Source organism: Spea bombifrons, chromosome 3 (assembly GCF_027358695.1).
Source record: "Spea bombifrons isolate aSpeBom1 chromosome 3, aSpeBom1.2.pri, whole genome shotgun sequence".
NCBI classification, from domain to species: Eukaryota; Metazoa; Chordata; class Amphibia; order Anura; family Pelobatidae; genus Spea; species Spea bombifrons.
Window position 1 is genome coordinate 57,958,205 of NC_071089.1, and position 23,747 is coordinate 57,981,951.

The 23,747-nt window shown below is 37.8% G+C and overlaps 1 protein-coding gene across 1 annotated transcript in view; it reads left to right on the plus strand.

The window, feature by feature from the left end:
- ROS1 (ROS proto-oncogene 1, receptor tyrosine kinase) overlaps positions 1–17,608 on the plus strand; it is a 71,696-nt gene extending 54,088 nt beyond the window's left edge. The window contains exons 40-41 of the mRNA XM_053460169.1: positions 12,936–13,099; positions 17,493–17,608. Coding sequence (XP_053316144.1) covers positions 12,936–13,099; positions 17,493–17,599 — 271 coding nt within the window. The 3' untranslated portion in view covers positions 17,600–17,608. The remainder of the gene's footprint in view (positions 1–12,935; positions 13,100–17,492) is intronic.
- The last annotated feature ends 6,139 nt before the right edge of the window (positions 17,609–23,747 follow it).

The following is a 23,747-nucleotide window of genomic DNA, read 5'->3' on the forward strand; positions in this document are numbered from 1 at the left end:
AAAAGGGCTGGAATTAAGTGACACTAAACTTAAAATCACTGTAGGGACACATTTGTTATATTTTATTATATATTCACATCATAATAGTATGGAATTTTTTCTCTTAAATTAATTATTCACTAGATTCTGATTTGTTTAAAGTAATGCAGAGATATACACGCTAAAATTATATGAGAAATAGGATGAATTTAAATATTTAGGACCCCACTGTCTTAAATATATATTTGAAATAGAGAATATTAAATTCTCTGGAATTAAGGGTCACTAAACTTAAAATCACTGTAGGGTCATACTCGTCATTTTTATAATTTAGACACCTTCACTAGAATTAAAAATACAAGAGCAATTTTTTTTTTTTTTTTTTTTTTTTTTCCTCCACACAAACTAATAAACTTATTATTACTTTAAATAAATAAATAATTTATTACTTTAAATAAATCTCTTTAGGGTTACACTGATTTAAATATACACTTGAAGCGGAGAATACTAAATATGCAGTTAAGAGGGATTAAACATTTTAGGGTCACATATATTATATCCATATGAAAAACCGCACGGAATTTTTACCCTAAATAAATTATTTACTAGATTCTGACTTTTTTTAAAGCAGTGCAGAGATATGTACGCTAAAACTATATAAGAAATAGTACGAATTTCTAGTTTAAATATTTTAGGGGGGTACACTAGATTTTTTTTTTTTTTTTTTTTTTTTTTTTTTTTTCTCTCTCTCTTTCTACATCACACTTTATTATTGTTAATGTATTACTAACTCATATCTATATACATATACACTTGCATACCACTCTATGTTTTTTTTTTTTTTTTTTTTTTTTTTTTATATATATATTTGAAATAGAGAATATTAAATTTCCAGTCAAAAAGGCTGGAATTAAGTGACACTAAACTTAAAATCACTGTAGGGACACATTTGTTATATTTTATTATATATTCACATTATAATGCTACGGAATTTTTTCTCCTAAATTAATTATTCACTAGATTCTGATTTGTTCAAAGTAATGCAGAGATATACACGCTAAAATTATATGAGAAATAGGATGAATTTAAATATTTAGGACCCCACTGTCTTAAATATATATTTGAAATAGAGAATATTAAATTCTCTGGAATTAAGTGTCACCAAACTTAAAATTACTGTAGGGTCATACTCGTCATTTTTATAATTTAGACACTATCACTAGAATTAAAAATACAAGAGCAAATTTTTTTTTTTTTTTTTTTTTTTTTTTTTTAATAAAGTAGTATTATAATAAATATACTCCTTTAGAGTTACTATGGTTTATATCACTACATATGTAATGGGGAATATAACTATACAATTTACGCCAGTTAAGTGGGGTTATTAAAGGCCCTTAAACTTAAATTAACGCAGGGATATACATGTTATATTCATACAAGAAATAATATGACACTTTCGCTTAAATACTTTGGGGGAATATACCATTTTTTTTTTTTTTTTTTTTTTTTTTTTTTTCTTTTTTTTCTCCTGGTCCACACGTTGAGTAAGGGATATTTACAATCAAAAGTAGAGGCTCCTACCGTACAAAATTCCGCCTACTGCGCTTTAAACGCAGAGCACCTTAGTTTCTTTCCAAATACAATGGTTAGGAAAGAACTTAGATGGAGCTTTTGCTCCAAATTTTATGTTTTTTGTCTGGTACAACACTCCCTTTCTCGCGATAGGGAGTCTATACCAGGAGTATTGTCTTGCTTATATAAAATTCTTAAATTGGGAAGGGGAACGAGGAGAGAATTAGTTAATAAATGGCTATAAGAGTTATGTCTCTCAATGCCCAAGGGCTAAATTCAACGCGAAAAAGAGGCCTACTTTACGACACATTAATAAAAAATAATATCCAAGTGGCCTTCCTTCAAGAGACCCATTGGAAAAAGTCAGAGAAACAATCATGGGGGGGTAAGAAATTCCCATTAATAATCCAGGCCTCTTTAACGGAAAAAAAAAAGAGGGGTGTAGCCATTGTTTTTGCGGAAAATTTACAAATAAACATTCTAGGTCAGGATGTAGACCCTGAGGGTCGCTTTATTATCCTTGTTTGCGAAATAGAACATGCTATATTTACCTTTATTAATGTATATCTCCCAAATAAAAACCCCACTCTGCTCTTTCAAAAAATTATAGATAGAGCTGAAAAGATTCAAAAAGGTTGTGTATTAATAGCGGGAGATTTCAATTGTATAATGGATCCGATTCTAGACAAAAAAATTCCTAATGATGGTTTAGTAGATAAAAACCTAGTTAAACAAGCCAAAAAATTGACAACTATTTGTAAAAAAGGAGATCTTTTCGATATCTGGCGTACTCTCCATCCATACACAAAAGATTATTCACATCTGTCTCGAGTATATGGATCTTATTCTAGGATCGACCTTTGCCTGGGCTGTGCTTCTATGATAAGGAGAGTTAAGAAAGCGTCTCTAATAGAGAATACATGGTCAGATCATAGTTTTAATGTTATAGAGATTGGTAATAGAATAGTAGGTGCGACTTCATGGAAGTTAAATGACTTTATCTTAAAAAATAAAGAAAATAGAGAATATTTATTAAGAATGTCAGATTTTTTCTTTAAAGAAAATATGACTCCTGATTTAGATTCGGCTACAATCTGGCTTTCTTATAAAGCAGTAATGAGAGGATATCTTATCAAAATAAGTAAACAAGATAAAAGAAATAGGGACTTGGATTTGTCTGATTTATATATGAATTACTTTAAACTGACTTCCAGTAATAAAATCTCTCCTAAAGTAGATAATTTAAAAGCAATCAAGGAGATAAAACAAAAAATAAACATTAAATTAGAAGATAAGATTATAAAAGCTATTCATAATTTAAAATTAAAAAATTACTATAAGGGGAATAAAGCAGATAAGATCTTGACCAAAAAACTCAAAAATAAAAGATCAGCGAGTAAAATATCAAAAATCATTGAAGGAGATAAAATATTCTTATCCCCGGAGGATATTGGCCAAGCATTTAATAATTATTATAGCGGCCTTTATAATCTAAGTAAAGGAGTTTCAGTAAGAGAAATTGATGAATATCTTAAAGAAATAAAAATTCCAAGAATATCAGATCTTCAAAGAGATACTATAAATCAACCAATAACTATAAAAGAATTGACAAAAGCAATAGACCATTTAGAAAATCAAAAAACTCCCGGTCCCGACGGATTTGGTAATAGCTTTTATAAAATCTTTAAAGATTCCTTCTCACCATGTCTTTTGTCGACTTTTAATGAAATAGCATTAAGCTCTAAAACGCCTGCCGAATTCCTTCACGCTAATATTTTACCGATATTAAAACCTGAAAAAGATCCTACTAATATAAGAAATTATAGACCAATTTCTTTAATTAATGTGGATATAAAATTATATGCATCTATACTAGCAGCACGCCTTAAACTAATAATACCCTCTATAATCCATACCGAGTTGTGCAAGTGTTCTGAAGATGGATTACAAAGTGGCTTTTCCTCACCTTAACGGAAAACTGTCAGCATAACTAAATTCATTTAAAGAATATGGTTAAGTGGTCCATTTATTTAATCGGCAGAATCTCCCCATATGCATTTGTCCCTCTGACTGCCCCTCCCCGCTAGTTGCAGGCCCCCCCAGCTCCAGTGATTGGCGTATAACTGGTGTAGTCTGAGACGACTAAGTACCATCTTGACGTGTTCACGGTGAGCGGTAAGCGAGGAGGAATAAATGAGAATGTCGTCTAGGTAGATAATAATGAATTTATCCAAGACGTCCCGAAAAATATCATTGATAAAATATTGAAATGTAGCAGGGGCATTACATAGTCCGAATGGCATGACCAAATATTCAAAATGACCGTATCTAGATCGGAAGGCCGTTTTCCATTCATCCCCGTTGCGTATTCGTATGAGATTATAGGCGCCCCGTAAGTCAAGTTTTGTGAATACCTGGGCCGTGCGGGCATGATTCATGAGCTCAGAGATTAATGGAAGAGGGTAGCGATTTTTAACAGTTATGTTATTTAACCCTCTGTAGTCGATGCACGGGCGTAATTCTCCATTCTTTTTTTTAACAAAAAAGATGCCAGCTCCAGCAGGGGAGGTAGAAGGCCGGATAAAGCCTTTGGCCAAATTCTCATCAATATATTCTTTGAGGGTGGCAAGTTCTGGTTCTGAGAGAGGAAATATTCTTCCAAAAGGGATAGATGCACCAGGGAGAAGCTCAATAGGGCAATCATATGAGCGATGAGGGGGCAACTTCTCCGCTTTTTTCTTTTCGAATACATCCAGAAATTGATGATACGCTGGAGGAATGGCGGCGGCCAAGGAATAATCAGTAGTCGAACATAGTGCTGAAGGTAGTAAACATTTATTGGTACAAAATAATGATGAAAAGGTTAATGTCCCGGTCTCCCAATTAATAACAGGATTGTGACTTCGGAGCCATGGGAGGCCCAGGATGATAGGGAAAGTGGGGGCTGGAACAATGTCAAATTGGAGCAATTCGTGATGCTTGTCACCGATGGAAACGATTAATGGAATAGTCTCTTGGGTAATCGGTCCCGACTTAAGGGGGCTGCCGTCGACCAGCTGGATATGAATAGGGCTTGATCTCCGTTGTGTAGGAATAGCCCAGGTCTTGGCTAGCTCCACGTCCAAGAAGCATCCACTTGCTCCAGAATCAATCATTGCAGCGAGGAGGATAGGCTTTTTAGTCCACTGCAAGGAAAGAGAGATTGATAAATGTGGTGTGCAAATGTGGGGTGAAATAAGTCTTTTCTGGGTGACAATATTCTTACCATCATAGAGACGGTGGCGATTACCGCAGTTGTTAACTGTATGTCCCGGTTTCCCGCAATACAGGCACAAACTTAGTGATCTGCGTCTGGATCTTTCTTCCGGTGTCAAATGGCCTCTCGCAAGCCCAATTTGCATGGGTTCCTCGGCAGGAGTGGGTGCTCGGGAAGGCGAATACGGTACCGGGAAACGGTTGAAACCTGAAGTAACCGACGTGGGACCCCGTTCTGCTTTTCTTTCTCTCAGGCGGCGGTCAATTTGGGTCGCCAAGTGGGTAAGCTCGTCCAGGGAGTTGGGAATACCGACTCGTGCCAGCTCATCTTTAAGAGCGTCCGATAGGCCCAGACGAAATTGATCGAGTAATGCCGATTCGTTCCACGTGGTTTCTAGAGATATGCGGCGGAATTCCGTGATATATTCTTCTACCGGTCGGCGCCCTTGTTTGAGGGCCCGTAGGTTAGTGGTAGCGGTGGAGACTCTAAACGGATCCTCGTACATAGAATCTAGTGCATGACGAAACGTGGCCCAAGAATCCAGGACTGGACTCTGGGTATGCAGTAAATGGTGAGCCCATAGTTGGGGTTCTTCCTGGAGGAGAGAAATAACCGTATGAATCCTGACGTAATCAGAGACGTAGGTACGTGGTTTTAGATTGAACAGTATCTGGCAGGATGTAATAAAGGTACGGTATTTTTTCCTGTCTCCTGTAAACTTGTCTGGGAGGGCCACTTGAGGTTCTAACGCCATGGCCCCTTCTTGAGCTAATGGAAGAGGCGGAGGAGCCACAATAGATGGATTCCCTGAGGCTGCTGGCGTTGTCTGAAGCTGTTGGAGCTGTTGATGAAGCTGGATATGACTTGACTGCAGGTCTTGGACAGATTGTGTTAATGAAGACACCTGCTGAGTGAGAGTGGACATGGCGTCCAAAAATTGGCTTGCGGGTTCCATGTATGACTTGGTATAATGTCACTAAATGTTTGGCGGAGTCCGGTATGCAAGCCAGGGTCAGGGTATCCAGAAGATAAGCAAAGTCCGTTAAACAAGCCGGGGTCAGGGTATCCAGAAGATTAGCAAAATCCGTTAAACAAGCCGGGGTCAGGGTATCCAGAAGATTAGCAAAGTCCGTTAAACAAGCCAGGGTCAGGGTATCCAGAAGATCAGCAAAACACAACTTTGGTAACAGGAACGTACAGAGAGAGAAATATACCAAGTGCCCAGCAGCAGAAGCTGCTGGGTTTTAAATGTTCCCGGGCTGGTGACGTCATCGGGAGCGCGCGCGGCCCCCACCCTCCTGAAGCAGAGAAACAGGAGGCGGGGTTTCGCGCGCGCCGGCTAGATGCGGCGAGGACGCGAGCGAGGATGGACCCGTGTCTGTGCCGGCTGGATGCGGTGAGGACCGAACCGCGTCCCTGCCGGTTGGACACGGCGTGGAAGTTGCGGAGAACCGACCCGCGGGTATTCCGGTGAGTGGCTGCGGGTCGGTTGTCCGCATGGTTGCTGACACAGTGATGAGATGATACTGCTGGGGGTAGCCACAGAAGCCTTTACAAACCCAGGGCCCATAGTTAATAGGGAGGAGGCTGGCCTCTCCAGTGGCCCCAGTGATGGTGGGTTCCATCACACTTATTATCTGATGTGACACCAGACACATCAGATATTGGCTCAATATCTGATGCTGTAATTGTGGCTTTGTCAGACGAAACATCTGACTTGGCCAGAATAGTATAGGCTTCTTCAGCAGTTCGGAAAACCGAACTAGCCAAAACATTTTTTTGGGTTTGGCAGGATCAGGATGGTGTCCGGTTATGTCTCGTTAATCAATGGGTTAAATTGGATACTTGATGGTTGGAAAATTATTTTTTGCAGATTTCACACACCAATGCTGTGTCTCACCACAGATCATAAAGATTATGGAGAGAGGCACAGTAACTGATGAAACAGTCATGTGATTGCTGTGATTGGTCATCACAGTACTGCCAGCACCAGCAGTACTGAACTTCCTCACTCTAGTAGGGCTAATATCTTGTTCACCTCAACTACCAAAGCATGACGCGATTTTAGTTACTACCAAGGACTCACAAAGGTGTCATGTTCTGGTGCCTTGGTGGGATCCAGGGCGAAGATTGCTTGTAAGCTATTCTATAATCAAGCACAGAATAAAACTCTTTCTTTACTGGATCAGTTCTTTTATTTTTCTGAATATTGGGGAAATTAAGTCCTGCACTAAGAGGCTGGATATGTCTCTCTGCCAGTGCTTGCCCAGGCCCAGCACCTACTGCTGCTACTCCTCTGTTTCCTTCCTTACTCTGGGGTTCTTTTTTGTGTTTAAGATATTGTGGAAATAATGCAAAATGCCCTTTCACTTTTCATTAAGCAGTGAGTGCATACAAGTTAGCAGTTGAACTAAAGTTCAGCATATATATATAGTGAGTACTCCCCTCACATTTTTGTAAATATTTTATTATATCTTTTCATGTGACAACACTGAAGAAATGACTCTCTGCTACAATGTAAAGTAGTGAGTGTACAGCCTGTATAACAGTGTAAGGCTAGGTTTCCACATGCTTTATTCCGAATGTCTGCTCCTCTAGGAAGATTGGCCCCAAATGATGGTGCAAATTGTTTGCTGTTGCTTTTGGCACGCAGGATCCAGTTGATGCGTCGCGTATGTTTGTTTGTAATGGCATGTTTGTTCCAAATTGTTACATTTGCACCATCATTTGGGGCCAATCTTCCTAGAGGAGCAGACATTCGGAATAAAGCACGCCTTACAAACCACAGAACAGAGACAAAAGGGTCCGCCGGGGCGTTTAAGTAGAACTCTACCAAGTAAATTACATCAGGAGGGGGCAGATACTTGCCATTTATCCGAATCCCTTTTAGCTGGGTGACAATTCTAACCTGTAAAGGCTGGAAAAACAGCCTAAGGTCAAAAAAGCAATTTCCACAGAAAGGCTAAAACGCCAGAAGAAACTCCAGAAAAAACGCCAAAATGCATGTAAATGCAGTGGCAGTTTTCCTGGCGTTTTTCCTGGCGTTTTTCATCAAGAAAAAAACGCAGAACAAAAACCCAAGTGGAAAGCCTTAATCTGCTGTCCCCTCAAAATAACTGAACACACAGCCATTAATGTCTAAACCTTGGCAACAAAAGTGAATACACCCCTAAGTGGAAATGTCCAAATGGGGCCATTTTGTGTGGCCACCATTATTTTCCAGCAGTAATCCATGTCCTTAGTCTGCTTGTCTTCAGCAAACTGTTTGCAGGCTTTCTTGTGCATCATCTTTAGAAGAGGCTTCCTTCTGGGACAACAGCCATGCAGACTAATTTGACGCAGTGTGCGGCGTATGGTCTGAGCACTGACAGGCTGACCCTTCAATGCTGGCAGCACTCATACATCTATTTCCCAAAGACAACTTCTGGATATGACGCTGAGCACGTGCACCCAACTTCTTTGGTCGACCATGGCGAGACCTGTTCTGAGTGGAACCTGTCCCATGAAACCGCTGTATGGTCTTGCCCACCGTGCTGCAGCTCAGTTTCAGGGTCTTGGCAATCTTCTTATAGCCAACGCCATCTTTATGTAGAGCAACGATTCTTTTTTTCAGATCCTCAGAGAGTTCTTTGCCATGAGGTGCCATGCTGAACTTTCAGTGACCAGTATGAGACAGTGTGAGAGCGATAACACTAAATTTAACACAGGGAAATGGCTAATTGGGCCCAATTTGGGCATTTCCACTTAGGGGTGTACTCACTTTTGTTGCCAAGGTTAATGGCTGTGTGTTGAGTTATTTTTAAGGGAACACCAAATGACACTGTTATACAGCCTCTATGGTCACTACGTTACATTGTAGCAGAGTGTCATTTCTTCAATGTTCTCACACGAAAAGATATAATAATACTTTTACAAAGATGTGAGGGGTGTACTCACTTTTGTGAGATACTGTATATATATTCCCTATTTCCTACTCATATTTGAATAAATTACCAGCATGCCACTTGTGGGTCTCACAATTTTTCCTACATCCTCAGGCGACTTATTATCTCTTACGCCATACCTGCCGAGTGTCCATATTTAGGAGGGACAGTACATCTTTTAGAAACATATCCCTCTCTCCTTCTAGCCACCCCTGATATCCCTTTTTGTAGGAGAATTTTGATATCTTAGTGTCGCAATGAAATAAAAAAGTATATCTTAGTGTCATAAAGCAATATTTTTTGATTGTGAGTATATCATAGTGTTGTAAAGTAGAAAATATTTTTTTCAATTAAATGCATTATTATATTTACAATGTCTTACTATAGTGCATTAAAAGCTATTAGCAAGTGAATAAGCCACATCCAAAGTCTTGGTACAGCCACATCCAGTAAAAAAAAGTGTCCCGTAAGCCCACTGAATAAACTCAACATTATTAACTTGAGATGTTTTCTCTTCTTCAATTCTTTAATCACATTTTATAAGATCTAGCAGACAACCTGTATCTTTTTAAGACCTATATATTTAAATAAATCAGTAAAATAGATAACACTGTTTATTCCTTTTTTTCCTGTTAATTTAAAAAGAGAACAAGATATCATGGTACATTAATCAAGATGGCATAAAACCACATCATATAAATATATTAGACATTTTAACAGTTTTTGTCAACCCTCCATTCTGGTCACTAAAGGATTTTAAAGGGTTTATTCCATTGTTTTCTGATGAATGTCCAGTAGAGGGCACCATATTAACACTGACTGCTATACGTTCAGTCACAGTTCACAAAGTAAATATTGTACACTTTTTTGTGAATGGTTCATGTCATAAAGAGTAGAAATAAAGTTTCCAACCATGTTTTTCAAATAAAAATAATAAAACATGGATAATACCAGCACAATCATAATAGCTTCTTTTGGATGTATACACCTGTTCAGTATGTGTACCTTATACAATTATGCAGCTGTTGTAAAGGTTACTGAAAAAATCTATCTAATCTATTCTATCTATCTATCTATCTATCTATCTACTTTATGATAAAACACTAGAAAAAGAGTTCAACTAAATTAATGTGAGATCTTCACCATAATGGAATGGATACATGTCTGTTTTCATATTTTTAAATGTATGTAATATTATATATTATTCATAAGATGTGGTCCATTTTATATTGTTAGTTCTTAAAAAAAAAACATATGTGCTGTAAAAAGTTAAATGTGATATACATGATTATAGAATGCTAATCCTTATTATTATTTATTGCTTAATATACTGCCATCATATTCCCCAGCACTGTACAATGGCTTGAAGAAAGGTTACAATTAGTGATCTCTGATACTGATGAACGGAACATTATTCCATGTCAATAAAAGTTTTTTGGATTGTCTCGGTTAACAGATTTCCAGTTACTTGTCCAACTGTTATAATCCTAATAGAACCAGAACTACTTAAAATTATCAACCAACCATATTGACTCTTCCACTAGATCATTGCTCGACGGTTGACTTGTGACATGTGCTTTAAACCATATATGGAATGGATATTTGCGTCTGTATTATGTATCCCCCAGCAAGGTTCACAATATGCTGCTGGTGCATTCTTGTCTCATCTATACCGCTGACTTACATTGGGGTCTGCTTGCTGCACTGACCATAACAGGTACTGAGAGTATTCAGTATTCTCAATCCATTTGTACTTTTTGTAGTTCTAGAGTAAGTCCATATCCTAATGGCTTGTGTTTTTATGTTCCCTGCCTCTATCTGCTCCTCTGATAATCCAGGGGAGTGCTGGGAATGGGCCTGCTGATGTCAGGGGGCGGTCCCTTGTCGTCAGGGGGCGGTCCCTTGTCATCAGGGGGCGGTCCCTCCAACGTCAGTGGGATGTCCCACCGCCGTCAGTGGGAGTTCCTGCCGTCGTCAGTCACCCCCATTTACAGGGAAAATGGGCGGGGAGCGGGGCGTGTTAAGACCCCACGACCCGGAGGATTCATGTCTTGACCCGGAGAACTGGAGAAGCTGTGCTTCACCCGGCAATCTCCGGGTCAAACCCGGAGAGTTCCCAGGTATGCTCATGGGTTGCCAAGTTTCTTTTTCTTGCAATTCCATGTTTGTGTCGACAGACAAAGGACAGTTACTTTTTATGCGATTTTGAATATAAAAGGCCCCACTGGTCAATATGCACAATTATATAACATTTACTGTGATCCTTGTCTCACTTAGATAGGGAGCAGTAATAGATTTTCTGGATAACCTCAACCCTCATGAGCAGTTTTAAAATAATTATTGTTCTATCTATAATAAATAAAAAAAAATACTTCATACATGCTTATTTACCTCTACAACCATGTTTATGCTGCTTTTGTATTATCTTACTGTTAGTATGGTAATGCCATCTAGTAAGTATTTTCCAGTTCCTTCCGTCATACAGTCATCGGGTAAATATAGACAGTTTTACTTTTTTCGTTCTGTTCAGGCTTTTTCCAGATACATTTGTCTCCGCGCCCATACCCCAAGCACAGTTTTCTAGTGTAAAACTATTTCTAGTGTAAAACTATTTTTCCCATTAGCAGATCTGCTATCCATCTTCTATTTCACAGGCATACCAAAACCTTCCAACTTTACTGTGACCTTGTCACTAAACATAGTGTTACATATCTCAGTAACATTTATGAATACCAGACTCACTGACAGCTTCCTAAACATATTCTGTCCCATCTCTTCATTAAAGCTAACAATACTTCTCTGACAGGAAGCATAATGTTCATTGTCATTAACTCTTCATGCTTAATGTTAGCAACCGGTCATTAAAATAAGATTCTCTCAAATCTTTGGATCTGTGTTGGTTACAAGGTGTCTTTTAAAAAAATGTTTCTTTATATTTTCGTATTTTTGTTCACTTGCTGTGTTTTATAGATCTTGTGATTCTCTTTTGTAACTAGAAAGTCCCCGTGGTGATGCTTACATCAGTGCAGTCTGTATACTTTATTAGATTTCCTTTAATGTAAATAATCCATTGATGTTCAGTAACTCCATTTTCAATCAATATTTGTAAGTTGTTTCTAAACCGTATTTACTGGTTGTGGGCTGATCTCTTACTTTGTTGTGTCTACGTGTTGGTTTTTTCAGTAGCGACTCAGAATCTTTTTGTTTCCTGAAAGTCTTTTCTTAGGCATTTCATGGGCATCAAACGCTCTTAACTCAAGGCAGCCGTAGCACGGTCTGTAAGGTGATTCCTCATACTTCCTGTGCCTTGAAGAACAAAATGAAAGTTGTCTATTATTTGTAGTTTTCATGGCAGGAAACCACTGAAAGCTCTACTGGAGCAGTAATGATGCAGAACAACTTCCTCATAAAACACCTTCCAGTGAAAAGAATTCAATTAACAAGAAATATAACAACAAACAAGATGACAGATCATTCTGAAGCACATACACATCTATGAATAATATATATATATATATGAATATACATATATGAATATGTACAACGATAAGTATGACTATTTTGCATTTGGCAAATAGATTATTATATGATAGGGAAATAAGCATTCCCTATTTATAAAAAATGGTTGATTAATATCGTTATTTGGACAAGGAGATTCTGCATTGTATTAATAAACAAAAAGTTTCAGTACTGTACTATACATATTACCATGGATTATTTTGTCCATCTTCATCAATGTACACCTTGATTCCTTTTAGTAACGGCCAGCAAGAGATGCAGTGGAATGCCTTTTTTGCTGCTGCTGCTACTCATATAGAAATGAATATGCACTCATGAGCTTTCATCAGACCTTAGTGCTCTTTGACAGGCAGAGAACAGAGTCTTTCATACCTATGAGTGATAACCAAATAACAATTGACCTGGTACCATTCATTTTAGAAAATCACCTCCCTCTGTTATTATTTCAAAAGAAGACTACGCACTGAAATAAAGTTTAGACCATCAACTGAGAACTTTTCTTTTGACGAGATGAGCTAATTTGAAGAAGCCAATTATTAAAAGTAGAGAAACAACTAAAGCTAAAGAAGACACTTGTATTAATATTATCATATCAAGAACATTACTATTTTTTTTTTAGAAAGAAGCATTTCATAAATATTTTAGTCTACTACTTGATTCTGGTTTTTACTTTTTTTTCCTTTTAGGTGGGATTTGATTCTCAAATGCTGGGCCCAGCACCCGAAAGAAAGACCATCATTCTCTTACCTTCGTAAACAATTAGAAGAGCTAAAATTGTGCTCTTTAAGATGGACCCAACGTAATGTCAAAAGGATGAGTCTGGAAGGCGTTTTCAATCCAGCCTTTGAAGGTAATTAAGCATTATTCATAAAGATCTATATATGGTATTTTACAGTTATTAAAGACACTTTACACCACCCTCCCACAATCTAAATTCAACGCAAATTAAGTTAAGTTTGACGGTTTTCACATTATTCCATAGATTTTATACAATATTTCCTTGTGCTACATAAATATTTGTTATCTCTGTATTATACATTGTGGACACTTTATGTTTAACAGATTTGCACTAACATTACCTGTTTTATATGATGAAATATATTCTTGGCATGCATCTCACCACATTGACAGGCTGGTCAGTTTGTTATCTTTAAAAAAGTTGTAACTTTACATAAGAAATTAGTGTATTTTAAATGTGTTTCTTTTGTCTGCCTCATACTAAAAAGCAAAATAGCAGTTTAAAAAGACATTTCAGCTTTCATATACACTTTAATGCAAATGATAGCTGAGTGATCCCTTTATATAATTGTTTTTTTTACTCCCTTGCAAATGCATTGGAGGAGGATTTTGTAGAATTCCTCCATATACATTTGCAATTTTCCCAGATCTTAGACTACTTGCCTTGCAGGAGATATGTTTGGCTGAACACATTTCCAACTGCCACACTGCTCACATGTCACACTTACCCCCAGTAAGCTAGTTAGTACGAGAGTTTGGGGTGGTCTAACATGATCCCGCTTGGATTCGCTTAAGGTAATTTATTTTAAGAGGCTGAGATTGCATAAGTACTTACAAACAACTTAAATAGGCATTCTTTGTTGGTGAACTTTAACCCCTTAACGTCCAATGACGGCCCAGACACGTCAGAAACAAACGGACCAATGACGTGCCTGGAATGCTACGGAATAGGCACAGACTGACCAAAATGGGGGGGGGGCGCACCAGACAAACCCATGCATGGATGGTATCACTGTACTCAGGAGATGGGGTTTGATGGGGTAAATTGCATTGGCCGGCTTCAAAGATACCCGGAGTAGCACATAGTGCAGAATGACCAGATTTGAAAAAAAAAAATTGGTTTTGAAATAGCAAAATGCTACTTGTACTTATTGCCCAATAAGAAAAAGCAAAAAAACATAAAAACATTGGGTATTTCTAAACTCGGGACAAATAGTAGAATCTTTTTCGCAGGTTTTTTCATTAGCTTTTTTGTATGAGTAAAAGATTTTTCAAATAAAAGTGAGAAAATGTTTTTTTTTTCAAAAATTTTCATCATATTTTATTATTATTTTTATAGGAAATTAGATAATATGATCAAAACAGTGGAGAAAGCCCTTCTTGTCCTGAAAAAAACAATATATAACTTGTGTGGGTACACTAAATGGGTGAGGAGAAAATTACATCGAAACACGAGCACCGCAAAAGTGTTAAAAACAGCCTCGGCCCCAAAGGGTACAAAAAGTAAAAAACAGCCTGGTCCTTAAGGGGTTAATATAAGCAATTGGAGCAATGTTTATCTTGCTTTGTAAGAAATCATGTAACATACACTTTTTCCTCCACCTCTTTCCCCTCCTCTTTATTTTTCCTTTTCAAACACAGAAATATAGGCTGATCAGATAATAAGGGATTTTGCAGGTTGATGCTGGGCAGCTCTGATTTTAATGTAGCCCTGCAACGTGCATTTTCTGTAAGCGCGCCTGGTTTATGGGGCCATTGGATCACCTTACCTATAATATACATCCCGATTTTCAGGGCACTTTCCCAAGCAAATCTCCCCAGACTGGCCCACTGGCCAGTTAATAATGAGAATCGAGGCTGTCATGCTTCCACTTGAAGTTGGATTCTAGCACATGAAATCATATCCCAACATTCTGCTTCAACAGATCGCAAAGTGCAAGTGTGTTTTTAATGACACACATGACAACACACCCATACCTGCCTCTGGCTATGCGCCATCATCACCTCTGCTCTCCTCCCATTACTGAGTACATGTATAATTCTTCAAGGAAGAATTTAGGTTTGGGGTTTTTAAGCAGGAAAAAGGCAGACTAGAGTTGTTCTTATTTTCTTGTTCCTACCTTTTACCACATTGCTTTAATTTTATAATATATTATAAGGAGAGGCTTGGGGGAAGTGAGTTAATTGTGATGTTAGTTTTGCCAACATTTACCACGTATATTAGTTCCACTGAGGACAAATATTCCTTTCAAACCAATTATCTCCAAATTAAAAAACGAAAGGCATAAGCTATGGATAATATTCATAAATGAAAATAAATGAAATGATAAAAAACTGACTGCTTTCATGTTTTTGGACACGTCATTTAAAATACCGGTAATATAGCCCAACTGTTGGCCTCCTCTATCAAACGTAAATAAAATAAATGTGATATGTAGAAAAGAAAATAAGGCTAGAGTCATTAAAAAAAAAAATTGGCAACAAAATAATAAAAAAAATATATGCATGAACAGATGTAAACAATGGCCTTGTACATTTGTACACCCCAGTGAAGAGACTAGGAGATATATATTTGTTATGCCACATAAATGTCATATATAAAACAATTCTTAAGAAAACCTTTTTCAATAGTTTAGTAAAAAAACTGAATTTGGAGTGCAATTTTAATTCTTGAGATTTCAGCTTTACATGTAAACAATAGTGCAAAACAATGAATATCTTCACCAAAAACAGATTTAGTTAAAGGTACTCTATTACCTAAACAATGTTTTTACTGTGAATGAAAAGAAAAAATAATTGAAAATAATGCATACATTGTGTTCGCAATATTGCAAGCAAATAGCTAACTTAGGAGAAAAATGTTAAATGAAAAGTTAATGAACTGGTTTTCAATGGGTTATGTGTAATTTGCATATAAAGCCACAAGCGATGTCATAAACAGGAGACTCCACATTGAAAACACATCTTTTCCCTAATTTAGGCAATTGCTTGCAGTTCTGCTAACATAATGTATAGATTATTTCCAATCATTTTTTTTTAATTTCTCCATTAACAGTAAAAACAATGTTTAGGTGATAAAGTCATATTAAATTCTGTCCGTTATTACCTTATTTCTTTTCAAACAATTTAACATGAAAAATAATGAAAATAGATGCAAGCAATGTGCATTAAGCAAAACTTTCTGCAATTGTACACCCCAGTTTGGATATATACTAAAGATACTGACTATATAATAAATAACACTGATTTGTAAAGAGTGTTTACGTGAATATATTAAAAAATAGGTAATACAAAAAGTGTGAATCAAACGTGCTCTGTGTGAAATGTGAATAAACTCATGAGTTTTATCTAAGTGATCATGAGCTTATCATCCCAATATCATTTTTCCTTCAAAATGACTTTGATACCCTTTAATTTCTGGGGGGATTGGATATAGAGGCAAAAGGTGATCATTATTGACCTTATTTGCATGCGCCTACCCAGAATCTGTAGATGAGTGTTTAATAATTCTTCTACTACCCCCTTAATTTTAAGTGGAAAGGTTATCCATCACCTTTGCCCATCATTACCTTTGTTATTGGTATTTCTCATTCAGGGCTATGACATTGAGATGTAGGACTTTAGCTTCAATAGATCCCCCAGCAACGCCACTAATGTTAAATAAGAGTAATAACATGAAAAATGTGTGGGAAATATTAAAGGTGGCCCTAACCTGCATTATGGTTCAAGGAGAATAATTGTTTTGTAGCCGGAAGCACATCTCACGTATAAAATCTAAATGAAGCCCATTCTGTGAACACTTAAGCCCTGGGAATAGTAACGTAGACACATACTGAATAAAAATACCACAATGACTTCATGTAGCTCGATTTAGGCGAACACTAGCACTTAACACTTTCACAAGGAACAGATCTAAAGTTAGGCAGACAGGCCAGCAAATGTCTGAGACATAAATACCAAGGTTTAATTGGAAGGCCTTATTATAAAATGTCCACCTTAAGGGCAAGTTTAAAGCAGCACATACCTGTTATCGGCAGTAACCGAAGAAGCGTTTAAGGACTTCTCAGGTATTCTGGTACAGAATTGTAATCTCCTTTCTCCATATGAGAAAATAGAGCTTTGTGATATGAAGTGTGGCTATCCATATGAAGGCTTTGACTAGCGGTGAATAGATGTGAGGCAATCAGATACAATACCAAGCCACGTTGGTTAATCCTTTGGTTGGACATGTTGGTATTCTGACGTTCAACTTAATTTACATAGACTGGTGGAACAGGTCTGGTAAAAATAGTATTTTTTTATCTTAAACCTTAAATCATTTTTATAAAGAAAGAAATGATGCCAGTAAAATAAGCTATATATTTTTGGGGGTATTTTTCTATGCCTATAAGAGTAATGTAAATATTTATTGTGTGGGCTTCTTCTTGTTTGGATTTTTAAAGAGTATACTTGTGCATTCCCCTGACATTTTAATATTGCAACTGAACAACCTGTTTTCGTTTCAGATACAGAAGTCAATATTAGCAGCAGAGAACCAGAAGGTAGTGGTCCATTGACTCTTACTGAAACAAGAAATCCGGAAGGGCTCAATTACCTTATGATTACAACATAGAAGACCAAACATCAAAAAATAATCAAGATAAGAAAACATATTATTATCTCCCATGTTAAAAGACAGAAATCCTTCAAAATGCTTCAATCTTTAGGTTTCGTTGAAAATATGCTTGACTGGAACTGCTTAAATTATTAGATGTTCAATTCCATAGGAGCAGCATCCCTTTTTTCCTTTTTCCATTTACTTCTGTTTCTTCTCTACCACCCTCCCTCCCTCTTTCTTTCTTTTTTTCTTTTCTCTACCTCTTTACCTTTATTCTCTCCCTATTCCTCCACATATAACAGAAGGCCAACTAACAATGTCTGGGTCAACTGTACACACTTAATGCACTGAGCCCTCATGTGTATATATATATATATATATATATATATATATATACTTAAAAAAGAAAAAGACTGCTTATGAATTGCTTATTATATAAAGAAATGTAATCTCCTTTCATATGTTTTTGTCATTAATCCTTTGTTATCTGTTTGTTCCTCAAAGAAATTGTAAAACATACAAATATACCTTGCGATTTTGAATATAATTAGATATTTCATAATTAATCGATGGTCCAATATTGGTAAAGAATGGTCTGTCCTATCTATCTATCCGGTATGTATACTGTACACTCACTGGCCACTTTATTAGGTACACCTGTTAAATTGCTTGTTAACAGAAATAGCTAATCAGCAACTCGATGCATTTAGGTATGTAGACTTAGTCAAGAGGACTTGCTGAAGTTCAAACCGAGCATCAGAATGGGGAAGAAAGGGGATTTAAGTGACTTTGAACGTGGCATGGTTCTTGGTGCCAGGCGGGCTGGTCTGAGTATTTCAGAAACTGCTGATCTACTGGGATTTTCACGCACAACGCAATAGCAGCAGAAGACCACACCAGGTGCCACTCCTGCCGGCCATGAACAGGAAACTGAGGCTACAATTCGCACAGGCTCACCAAAATTGGACAACTGAAGACTGGAAGAATGTTGCCTGGTCTGATGAGTCTCGATTCAAGCTGCGACATTCTGATGGCAGGGTCAGATGTTGATGTTGACTGTCTTCTGGGAAAAAGTTGGTACAACATTGGGAACACTGCATGGCACAGGAAGGTGAGTATGTAGACAAGTGACGTAATTTGTTTGGAAATAAATAGAGTTAAAAAAGTGCGGAAACTTTCCGAAAGTCCCTATATTCATCGAGAAGGAGAGGTGTTTCTGCACCGCTTTATCGTCGAAAAATCTATCTGCATTATTCTGGCCTTTGTGTGCACTTCCACAAAAGGGCTGAGCCACAGTGACTCCCCCCCCTCCAATCACAGAGAGGGTGTGTTCAGAGCATCCGTCATTTTGCGGAAGTGCTCTGGGAAGCCACAATAATGAATTTACAGAGAAAGAGAAGCATTTCTTCACAGAGAGAAGCGAATGAAGATAGAAGACACAGGGCACAGCGGACGAAGAAAGAAGATAAAAAACAAGGAGAGGCAAGAGAAGAAGCAGAGCTGCAGGAAAGGAGACAGGGACACAGAAGCGGTCAGTGGAGAAGGTAGGGACATTGAGATAGAGCACAAGAGAGTGTGAATGAGCGTGAGAATGTGTGTGTAAGAGAGCATGAGAGAGTGAATGAGAGTAAGTGACAAACACAGTTCTCTGAATTTCATCTGAACCAAAAGGGCAGGAAACAAAATTTGTTGTTCGAAAACCAATAGACCAAAATGAAAACAAAAAATGTGTGCAAATAGTTTTTGGTCTGTTTTTACAAATCTAATACAAACTACCGTTCCTAAATTTGGGGTGACTTGCCATCTTGCCATCAAATGGATCAGAAATACAGTGCAGGTATTGTTGATGTTGTAAATGACTATTGTAATGACTGAAAACGACTGATTTTTAACAAAATATCTTCATAGGCATACAGAGGCCCTTTATCAACAACCATCATTCTTGATGTTCCAATGGCACGTTTTGGTCGCTAATCCAAGTTTAAGTTTAAAAGGCTAATTGATTGTTAGAAAACCCTTTTGCAATTATGTTACAGCTAGAAGTGTCCTTGTTTTCCAAGAAAAAGTGACCACTTTTGAAAGGTAGTGCATGTGTTTATATATATATATATATATATATATATATATATATATATATATATATATATACACTGTATTTGCTCGATTATAAGACGACCCTGATTATAAGTCGACCCCCCCAAAATCAAAATATTAATTTAGGAAAAAAACAAAAAGCCTGAATATAAGATGACCCTAGTAAATATTAATTAATGTAAACTAATTTTCATATTTAATAAAAGCTTTGATTGAGAAAAATATATATTTTTTATTTCCTTTTATTTGCCAACCTGCCCCCCCCAGCTATGCACATCTGCCCCCAGGCTTGCCACTCTGCCCCCAGAAATGCCTTATATCCCCCTATTTGCCACTCTGCCCCATGATGTGCCTTCTAACCCTCTATATGCCACTCTGCCTCCAGAAATGTCGTATACCCTCCTATATGCCACTGTGCCCCATGATATGCCTTTTAACCCCCTATATGCCTCTCTGCCCCATGATATGCCTTATACCCCTATATGCCACTCTGGCATATAGGGGGTTAAAAGGCATATCATTGGGCTGAGTGGCATATGGGGGTTTAAAATGCATTTCTGGAGGTATATATATATATATAACTGCTAACAGCAATCACACTCCTATCAAGCCAAGGCAGCCAGTACATGCTGGAACCTGGGGATGATAGTAGTGTGATTATAGCCTCCCTATGCCATGATACCACCCCCACCCCCCTTACACATCCATGCTATCACACACACACACACTCATTCACAAACATTTTAAATACTCATTCATTCCATACTTGTGCAAAAACCCTCCCCCACCCCCTTACCTGAACTGCAGATCTCCCACTCGCAGACTTCTGCAGGGGTCCGGCTGTGCGAGCAACTTCTCTGGCCCCGCCCCCAGAGGAAGGAGGGGGGAGGCAGAGTTATGTGAGGACTGTGCTAGCTTCCTGTTCTCCTGGACGCTGCTCGCGACCAAAGCCCGGTAAGCAGCCTGGCCCCAGCAGAATGAGGTCTGATTAGAAGACGACCTCGATTATAAGACGAGGGGGATTTTTCAGAGCATTTGCTCTGGAAAAAACCTCATCTTATAATCGAGCAAATACAATATATGTGTGTGTGGGTGCATTCCTTGCTATATCTGGATAAGAGGCACAATAATGCAAGTTCAACTATGCAAAATCTTTTTTTTATTTGTAGAAAATATTTCAATGGAAGAATAAGAAGCAGCAGGGTTAAGAGTCTCCATGCTCGATTAAGTATATCTTCTTGGTCAAAATAATTATTTCCATCACCTACCCTAACTGAACATTTCACTCTTTCATGAGCACACTGCAATCCCTAACACCCAAAGAGGATTATGTATAAAAAAATTGTTGCAGTGCAAACTTTGGAAAGTGGCCCTATCGCTATAGCAACCAGTGAAATGGTCTAATCAAAAGTAATATTCAATTGATCATGGTGATAATATCACATTTCAGACATTGTACGAACACTAACTTTTTAGTCTTATAGCCCAAACAAATTCTATGAACTGACTTTTTAAATTGAAGGTTTTTACTGTATTCAAAGTTTACACTCCAATACTCATTATGCTGAAGTATAGGTTCAAGGAACAGAGATCACTAGAAAACGATATTCAAATATTCTTTGATTGCTTAAGTAACAAAATTATTCACCTTGGCATTTACATTTTATTGTTCGGTCTGCAATTTTCTTGAACGTAACTTACTGTTTTTTTCTACATAGATATTTGTTTTGCAGATACTTATCGACTATTGTTTGGTATGTTTACATGTATGTGGGAAATAAATATATTCGACATCATAACTAAAAGGAAACAGTCCTTGACCTGTTAAAGTCACATAAAAACTAGGAGAGTAATTTTCTTCTTCCTTGACCTCTAACTTTTTCATGTAACAAAACACATAAAAGGAATATTTGTTGCTGCTGTGCATAATTCTGTAAAATCTTAAATGTTTCCGATAGAAGCATTACATAATTACTGCAACAAGGCTTTTAAATATATCTTTTGTAATAGGTTTTTAAGTAACAAGCCTGAAAGGTTAATGCAACAGTTTGGTAAGTGTCTGTATCTGTTTGGCCAAACATTACGAGCTCTTCTTCAGGATTAATAAAAAAAAATTATTTTAATTATTTATTTGAATTGGATTTTGCCTTTTTTTCAATTAGGGCAATGTTTACCAAGGTTTGCTTTCCACGTGTAAATTGTAGACAATGACTATGTGGTTTGATTTATTTTAATAGACACATGTCAAGATGTACTAAGGTGGGGATAGTATACTTCTTAAGGTCCTGGGGCTATCAGGGTTTTAGAACTGCTATAGTGCATGTAATGAAATGGTTAATGGTGTTTTACCATGTGCTTTGTGAAATATAACCTTGAAAACCTTTTTTCTGACTGTGACTTTAATTAAGTTTGATAAGTGCCTATCATACAGATACTGTATTTGCTCGATGAAAAGACAAGGTTTTTTTCAAAGCAAATGCTCTGAAAAATATCCCTCGCCTATTATTCAAGGTCGTCTTCTAATCAGACCTCAAATAGAGGTCTGACTACAAGACTAAGATCCAGATCTCCCATAGCGCATCCAGGGACCTGGATCCTCCTCTCCGGCAGCCGGTGGGGGTCTGTGCGATGCACGCAGACAACCTCAGCGGCTGCCGGCACTTCCTCTGGGGCTTCTTTGACAGAGCGCCAGCATCACATGACCTTTCGGTTCTCAGTCCTAGAAGGTCGCACAGACCTTCACCGGCTGCCACCACTAGACACCAAGGAATCTGAAGCACGGGGAGAAGTCTAGGGAAGCACTGGTAAGTCGGGGGAGGGTAAGAGTGGCATATGGGGGGTATAAGGGCTTTCTGGAGGCAGAGTGGCATATAGGGGGTTAAAAGAAAAATAAGGGAGGCAGAGTGGCATATAGGAGGTTAAAAGGAATATTATGGAGGCAGAGTGGCATATAGGAGGTTAAAAGGCATATTTTGGAGCAGAGTGGCATATAGGGGGGTTAAAAGGCAAATCTGGGGGCAGAGTGGCATATAGGGGGGTATAAGCCATATCTGGTTGACAGATGTGCATAACTGGGGACAGGTTGGCAAATAAAAGGAAATAAAAACAAAAAAAAATTGTTTCTCAATCATAGTTTTTATTAAATATGAAAAATAGTTTACATGTGAATTAATATTTACAAGTAAAACTTTTTTCTTATAGGGCAGTCTTATATTCGAGCCAATACGGTCTATATATCTATATATATATACACACACACTCACTGACCACTTTATTAGGTACACCTCTTCAATTGCTTGTTAACACAATCACATGGCAGCAATTCAATGTATTTAGGCATGTAGTCGTGGTCAAGACAACTTGCTGAATTTCAAACTGACATCAGAATGGGGAAGAAAGGGGATTTAAGTGACTTTGAACGTGGCATGGTTGTTGGTGCCAGACGGGCTGGTCTGAGTATTTCAGAAACTGCTGATCTAAGGGATGCAGAATACCATTTCTGAATGCACAACACTACAGCAGCAAAAGACAACACCTGGTGACACTCCTGTCAGCTAAGAACAGGAAACCGAGGCTACAATTCACACAGGCTCATCAAAATTGGACTATGGAAGACTGGAAGAACCATAGATCCATCCTACCTTGTATCAAAGGTTCAGGCTGGTGGTGTAATGGTGTGCGGGACATTTTCTTGGCACACATTGGGCCCATTAGTGACAATTGAGCATTGTTTAAATGCATCAGCCTACCTGAGTATTGTCACGAAGCTCACGTCATCTCAAACTGAGTTCACTGTACTCCAATGGCCTCTACAGTCACCAGATCTAAATCCAATAGAGCACCTTTGGGATGTGGTGGAACGGGAGATTTGCATCATGGATGTGCAACCTACAAATCTGCAGCAACTGCGTGATGCCATTATGTCCATATGGACCAAATTCTCTGAGGAATGTTTCCAGCACCTCGTAGAAAGGATGTCAAGAAGAATGAAGGCAGTTCTGAAGGCAAAAGGGGGTCCAACCCGGTATTAGCAAGGTGTACCTAATAAAATGGCCAGTGAGTGTATATA